At 34.1% G+C, this 8,306-nt stretch overlaps 1 protein-coding gene across 1 annotated transcript; it reads left to right on the top strand.

Annotated features, from left to right (window-relative positions):
* The first annotated feature begins 980 nt into the window (after positions 1–980).
* LOC113749312 (receptor homology region, transmembrane domain- and RING domain-containing protein 2) lies at positions 981–6,671 on the top strand. The gene is made up of 4 exons (XM_027293000.1): positions 981–1,428; positions 2,211–2,444; positions 3,506–3,910; positions 5,728–6,671. Exons 1-4 carry the CDS (start codon positions 1,296–1,298, stop codon positions 6,306–6,308), a joined length of 1,353 nt encoding a protein of 450 aa, XP_027148801.1. The 5' UTR covers positions 981–1,295; the 3' UTR covers positions 6,309–6,671.
* The last annotated feature ends 1,635 nt before the right edge of the window (positions 6,672–8,306 follow it).

The raw sequence follows: 8,306 nt of genomic DNA, 5'->3' as shown, positions 1-8,306 counted from the left end.
TTTTTTTTGAAAATGATATGTGGATATGTTGATGTTAATTACGAGTAAAGAATCAAGATGACTTTACAGTTAGTGTACATGAGGATCCACTTGCACCAACTTCAACATGTATTAAAAAGAAATTAATTACCAACTCATCAATAAAAAAAAAATAAAAAAGGGTCACCTTGATTTTTGTAAGAATCCTCTTACATCGTCTTGGTCCGGACGGTGAAGGATAATTCAGGATCCGCATAAGAATATTTTATTATCAGCCAAAAGAATCTTCTTCATTTATGAAACATCTATCTTTGAACTGTATTTGTTTTTTTGTGTCCTATTGTATTGTTTGAGATAAGATGTTCACTAATTTTTTTCTCCGACTTCAACAAAAATTAATATTTTTATGATGCTTGACATAAAATTTTGATGAAATGAACATTTAATTAACGTGTGAAATTACTCCAAAATGACTACACTAGATACTAGTAGCATATAAACATGCTACACATAAAGTAATTATTAAAAAAAACGAAAAAAAATAGAACTTTGAGTTTCAACATGTAAAGATGATATTAAAATATGAAATATATTATATATATATGTATGTATGTATGTATTTATTTATATGACAAATTATGTCAGTAATTTTAATTGGTTTTACATCATTGAAAATTTTTTATATTTTTAAAATAACTTTTTGATTATATGTCCTATACGCACAAAAACATTATTATCATCCAATAATCGCCTAAACTTTTGCCTATAAAATTTAAAATTTTACAACAATGAAACATTGGGTCCACCTCTCATTCTGTGTCCAAAACACAAGTAGCCTTTCAAAAATTTTTATTACTTGATAATTATTTTATCTAATCCAATAAGGCCATTTTTGTCATTTTGAAACACTAATTGACACACCAGTACATTAGCACAACTTTGCATTTATTTTAAAAATCGGGAACTCTCATGCCAATCAGGATAATCATTACAGCACAACAATGAGACCAGATCTTTAAAATATGCAGAAATTTTGGATTTTTTAAAATCTGTTTCCATTGAAAACTCAAACCCTCTTCCCAAAACAAAAAAAAAGAAAAAGAAAAGAGAATCCATTTTAGGAAAAAAATTCATACATTGAACTCCAATTCTTCACTTGTCAGTTATCATTTCCTTTGAGAAGAATGGAAGCTGATGTTTCTATTCCCAAATTAAAACCCTAGTTTTAATTTTGTCAAATCTCTCTCTCTCTATCTCTTCCTCTCCAGAGAATTGAAGAGTACTAGGGCTGAGATTTTTGTGGGGTTCTTGAGAAGATGATGAAGATGAATATCTGTGTGTTCTTTTGTGGGATTTTTGTATCTTTAATGGCTATCACAACTTCAGGGAACGTGGTTTTGATTGGGAAAAACGTTACTTTATCATTTGCTGACATCGAAGCTACTTTTGGTGAGCTTAAATTTGATTCATTTGATTGTCTTTTTGTTCATTTCGGCTGAATTTGTGTGCTGGTGTTTTATTTTTATTTTAATTTGGAAATCTGAATTCTGGTATTCGTGAATGCCGTTTGGTGGAATTTGGAATCTGGGTTTTACTTAATTGTATCAATGGGAGCTTCTTTTGAAGTATGAATTGCTGAATTTTGATCGTTTTGTATCGGGGTAGCGATTCGATTAATTCATGCTAAGCTTTTCTTGAACTGCCTTTCATCTGGAAAAAAAGGAAATAATCTTGATCTGAGCTTCAAACTGTAGATTTAAGTTGCAGAACGTGTGCATTTTCTTGTGAACTTGACTGGAATTTGTGTAATCATTTGACAAGTGCCCTTGGACTGAAGATCATTTGAATCTTTTTTCTTTTGTGAATTACTCATTGCATAAAAAAGATGGTTGGGAAGATAAAATGTAGTTGGGGGACGATTTAAAGAAATGGTACAAAAAAAACTTTTCTAATAATATATCCTACTTTTGGATTCGGGTATAGGAATATATTCACATAAAAATTTGCTAACAAAACACTTTAAAAGAATCTTTTCAAAGTTACCGTACAAGGACTTCTTTCTTCTGGTGACAGCTCAAAATACTCTGAGCTGTTTCCCAAGCGTAAGATATATTTACTGCAAGAATTAAACAAGTTGTATAAGGCATGCCTTATGTTTCCTTTTTCTCACTTTTTGCTGTTAACTTTTAAGCTCAGTGGCATCTGCTGATTTAGCTTGACTGCAATTGCAGCTCCATCAGTGAAAGCATCTGGGGAGGGTGGTACACTGTACATAGCGCAGCCATTGGATGCATGCTTACCATTGACTAATAAGGTCGACGATACTGGTAGGAATGGTACCATTTCCCCTTTTGTGTTGATTATTAGGGGAGGATGTAGCTTTGAGGACAAAGTAAGAAGCGCTCAAAGTGCAGGTTTTAAAGCTGCCATTATCTATAACAGTGAAGACGATGAATTAGTTGCAAGTAATGTCATTTTCTCTCCATGGCTCAGACTTATTTAGTGCGTTATGTGTTCATACTTGTTTGGCAAAAAATCATCTGCCTGATTGATTTTAGTATGACAATATGACTTAGCAGTAGACAAAGAAGGAATTCTGTGCTTTGAGATAAATAAATAGAGGTAAGCTGATATTTCTCATTTACTGGCATCTGCTGAAAACTAAGTTAACCGTTTCTGAAACTGAACACACCTTGCGGATTTTTTTCCCCTTCTTTTTGCCGCTTGTCATCCAGTTGTCCATACTTGGGTGTGGTGTCATAAATGTCACCCTTTGTGTTGTTTTTTTTTTTTTTGCCATGTTTGAGGCAGGGTTTTATGGAACAAACTCTTTTGGTAATGTCTTACTAAGGCATTCCTTTTCTTGCGACGGTATAATTATAAAGGAAAGATGGGATTGACTGTGAAGTTTCCCTCGTGCGTGTAAAGCATAGAATTATGCATAAGGTTATTGCCTTTGCCATGCATAGTTATCACAGAAGAGAAGAATTTGATGAGAGGGAAAAATTGTTTTTTCTTCTTTCTTGTCTAAGCAATGAGACAGTGACACATTGTGTCAGTTATGTATAGTTACATATCTAAAACTGCAGCTTAGTTGGTAGTAGGAGCTTCGGTTTAAGTTAATTGATGGTGCATCATTCTTAGCACATTGTAAGCAGTTAAATTTTGACGTGGCAAGATTCATTAAGAGAGAAATCCCTTAAGAAACCCTTGAGGGGGTCAAAGATTGGTATCCCAGTGATATTCCTTTTATGTTAAATCATAATGACTTGAGTTTTAGGTCTTTATATTTGATTTTAAGCCCTTGGAGACAAGACTTAAAGTAGGTTGAAAATTATGTAAATGAAGTGAGTTTTTCCCCCGAATTTCTTGTTCTTGAGTGGGCTAGACAGGCTCAGATACCCTAAGCCAGAAGGTCTTGGAAAGAGGGAAGCAAGTGTTATCTGAAAAAGTTAGATGCCAATATAATATGCTTCTTACTTTCTTTTAAGAACAATTATCTAATGAAGTCATTTGAAAATTGCAGTGGCAGGAAGTTCAGCTGGTATAAAAATAAATGCTGTCTTTGTTGCAAAACGTTCGGGGGAAATTCTTTCAAAGTGTGCTGTTGTTGCTGGGACTGAAGTGTGGATAATACCAAGCTTTGAGAACTCAGCATGGTCAATTATGGCTATCTCTTTCATTTCATTACTTGCCATGTCTGCAGTTCTGGCAACATGTTTCTTTGTTCGGAGGCATCGCATCCGAAGGGAGCACTCTCGAACTTCTCAGGTCAGAGAGTTCCATGGAATGAGTAGCCGTCTTGTAAGAGCCATGCCCAGCTTAATATTTACAGCCGTTCTCGATGATAACTGTACTTCAACAACATGTGCTATATGTCTAGAAGATTATATTGTTGGAGAGAAGCTGAGAATTCTTCCATGCCACCACAGTAAGTGTAAATACAGTTTTTTAGGTCTTACATTTAGAGAAACAATCTTGGTGGCTTATTCTTTCAGCATTACTTTGGATATTATATAGTTGACAGAATGGTGCATCTCTTGCTTTTGTATATCTAAGTTTTGCAAGAACTGATTATCTATTTCTTTATTTTATCAAATTGTTCTCAACTAATATGTTTATATTGTAATTCTTGTACTTGTTTAATGGATGCTGAACATCTTACATGTGAACTTGAATGGAAATCATCAGGTGTGTATATTTTGAATCAGTGGTAATTTTACATATTAAAGTTCCATGTTTAGAGCTTTGGATTTCTGTATTATTGTTCCCAGAACCTCATTCTATTTTTGGTTAAAAAAAATATTTTCTCTGTATTTTGTTTGTACTTGTTGTTAGCTTAATGCATAATAATGATAATTTATGTGGCAGTCAAGATATCCCCTTTCAATCCTAATTTTAAAATCTCTTATTCAGCAAACACTATGCATGGTGTTGGCAATTGCAGAATATGGGTGACTGTTGGAGTCCATTAAGAACAATATCTAACTTTATTTCCTTGGTACTTGTTTCTCATTATTTATTTTCCAACTATTGTGAAGTTCTTGTTCTAGCCTTTTGGGTAATCCTGTTGCTATGATGAGATCATGATATATGATCTAAGCTCATTTGTTGATTTTTCAAAGCTGATGTTCTACTGTAGATCCAGACCCTTTAAAAGAAATGTAGCTGAAAGAACTAGGATGAATTAACTGGTTTTTTCAGTATACTTCAACTATTAATGAAGTTTCCCATATTCTTTTGTAATGTGTCTTTGAAGTTAATTTAGCATGAACATAGAATAGTTGAACTTAGTCTAAGGAGATTCTTTGAAGTTGAAATCACTTGAGCATAGCATAGTTCTTAAAGCAAAAGAAAATGAACTGACCAAATGCATTATATCCCCATCTCATTACCATAATACGAGAAAGATATAATAAGCGAGATAAAGTTTAGTTTAAATCTATTTAATAACAGTAATAATATTCTTCCATATTCTATCACTATAAGCATCTGTATGTTTGATATTTCTATGGCTAAAAAAAAGTACATCTTAAATTCAATTTAGTTAATTAGGTTTCTTGCAAGTTAAGAAAATAAAATCAGCCAGATTGTATCTTGAAAGGGATAGGCTTTTGGCTTTAAATTTGTCAGTTGGTGGGACCTTTTGCACTGTTGCAGTTCCCCTAGTTTTTTGGACACGCCCCTACTTTGCAAAGAGCTGATTTGTTTCCTGAAAAGGTATGACCTTCTTATTAAACTATTAATGGCATTGATGGGTGCTTGTTACTTCAAATATAACTGCAATGCATGGAAGTTGCAGTATTTTTGCAGCCCTTTGAGTTATATCTACAGCCATAATGTAAATTCGTTGATGCTTTGGTTCCTATTCCCTTGTCTATTAAGCACCAAAGAAAAAGTATGAAATATTTTCATATTTCATTTACAATTTGTTCCTGTAAATAGGACATTATGAGTGCATTTGCATTAAGAAGCCTGACCATATTTGGTGATTTTGGGTTTTTAGGGAGTCATTTTCGTTTTTGGTGTTTGCTGCTATGCCTTAGTTGTATATAGACCTCCTTTATAAATGAAGCTTTGGGTTCACTAACTAGATCATGGAATTGTAAGAATTCATGTCTAAGCTGTTTGCTGCCAGCTTCTCTTGGTATGTGTTTGTGTGTGAGATGATAGTGGTTGTGTCAATATTGTGTCTTGCAAAATACTACTACTCTTCATGGAATGATTGATTCTTGGAGCTTTTGACAGAATTCCATGCTATTTGTGTTGACGCTTGGCTTACATCATGGAGAACCTTCTGCCCTGTTTGCAAACGTGATGCAAGAACTAGCACTGGTGAACCCCCAGCCTCTGAATCTACACCCTTGCTTTCATCTACTCCGGCTTCTGTTTCGTCATCATCTATGTTGTCATCCGTTAGATCATCATTAGCTTCATCGTCAGCCATACGAATAGTACCTGCATCTTCTCGGTCCCCTTCAGTCTCCCGTCCCAATTCCATTTCTAGCTCCACTCCGTACAACCTGCAGTCGCTCCGGTCTAATAACCAATCTCCTCATCTCAGTGTGAGCAGAAGCTCTGTTGATCTCAGAAATGCTTCCTCTCAAAGATCTAATGCATCCTATTTGTTTTCATCTCACCATTCACTGGGTTATCCTTCTTTGTCACCCCTTAATTCACGATTTATGTCTCCCTATGTTCCTAGTCCAGGCAATGCCTCATCTAGTTACATTGGTTCATCTAGTCAGCAGCCGCATCCACTTCACTATAGTGAGTCAGCTGCTAGCTTTTCACCATATACTTCAGCTTACTCACTCCCAGAATGTTAAACTGAATTTATAGTTGATTGTGGAGAAAGTGAGCTACATGGGTTAGAAGTGTTCAGTATGGTGAAATTTGACCAAAGAACATCACAAATCTTTGGGATGAGGGTTTAATGCGTCAAATTTTCTTGCAGATAACTCAGAAGGTGGACGGACTGAGCCTAGTTTGTACATTGTAGTCTAAAATGTAGTTTGGTTTTAGCCAACATTTTTGATAATTATACATGAGGATATGACAAAGCAATGGGTGTTACATGTTTGTATGATTCTCCTTTTTACCATGTTAGCGATGTTTGATATACCCTCCTTGCTGATAGCCCGAAGAGGCCAGATGTAAAATTCTGTTGTTCCAGTTTCTCCCTCTCTCTCTCTCTCTCTCTCTCTCTCTCTCTCTCTAGAATATAAGGAGGGGTTCCAGAATAGTCCATCCTGCTGTTATTATCCTACTCACAGCACAGGGGTCTTTGGGGAAACAAGTTGGTCCTAATGTTTACTCTTACAGTTTTTGCTAAGGAACCGTTTGATGGAGTTAATAAGCCTTGGGGTACTTCAGCATTTTTTAGCTCGTGGCTAATAGGGTAAAAGTAAATGCATTCCTCTTTTGTTGGAAACCTTATTGAAAATTTTGACTTGTCCTGATGAACACATTCTCTAGAAAATTAAATGCATACTGAAAAAGTCTTTGCTTTAGTGACTTAATTTCCATGATAACACTTCCCCAAGAAAACCATATGCCTGTTTAAAACTTTTCTAAAACTATTACCTGAGACCCAAGCTAAAGTCATCTTGGACAGCATTGCAAATACTTCGCATGAAAAAATGAACACGTCTTACAGGTCCTCTTTCTACCTGCTGTTTGTCTACCTCTCCAACATTTTGACTAAATTTTATATGCATTGACAGTGTACACACTGTTATTATTGAATTCACGATATATATGCAAAAGTTGTGAATTATGGTAAGATTATTGAACCAAATGGTGTAGCCAAATTGGCTGGATTTTGCAAGATTCCTCTACTTTTCAATCTTTATACACCTTGTCGGTATTACGGGTTACTATTTTAATGTAATTTCAAGTTATGTAGTTTTTCTTCTGATGGTTATTTCATAGGTAAGTAGTAGTTCTGATTCCCTTTTGTTATTGTGTATTGGATAGATGAATCAACATGTTGAAGCGGTTGATGCTTAAATTCAATACTTCATATCAACCCCTTAATTTGTATTTTAGTTGATTTTATTCTGTAGTTCTGATTAGTATACTCTGGTTGATAAATAGGTAAATTTTGAGATTATTTTACTTAGCACAATGACTTATTCATCAATTTATATTGTTCACAATTAATCTATATGAGTATGTTTTTGAGAAGATTGAATATTGTTGTTTTTATCCATTCTTACTTTGTCAAGACCTATCATGTTGATTGGACGGATCTTTTTTATTTTGGTTAAAAATATCGCATGAATATAATGTTTGTTGATTTAAGACACATTTTTGTTGTTGTCAGTCACTTTCCGGTCCGGGTTTGCTTGGATAGTGAAATTATCCCAAATCATATTTTGCTTGCATCATAAACACATTTCCCAACTCACCTTTTTGTATTTTCAATCACCTTTTTATCTCACATATATCACATCACAAAAAATGTTACAGTAATTATTCAAAATAATAACATATCCAAACAGACGCTTAATTTTTGTAATATTGGATTCGGGAAACTTAGTGAGTTGGTAATTTTGTTTGGAGCTTGAATTAGAAGAAAGCTTTTTATTTAATTAAAAGAAAAAATTTTCTTTAAATAATAGTTGCAGGTGAATGTTAAGGCTGACGAGGTTATTTTAACTTGGGTAATAGTTTTAGAAAAGAATCATAGTGGCAAATAGTTTTTTGAGATTTTTAGAAATTAACACCAGTGATCCTAATGACAACGAGGATTATATCGTATATTATTCTGTGGTCTAAGGACACCTATAAATCCTAAAATAATGCAAACAAAAAAAAATTTT

Source organism: Coffea eugenioides, chromosome 10 (assembly GCF_003713205.1).
Source record: "Coffea eugenioides isolate CCC68of chromosome 10, Ceug_1.0, whole genome shotgun sequence".
Lineage (NCBI taxonomy): Eukaryota > Viridiplantae > Streptophyta > Magnoliopsida > Gentianales > Rubiaceae > Coffea > Coffea eugenioides.
This window is presented reverse-complemented; position numbering and strand designations above follow the sequence as displayed.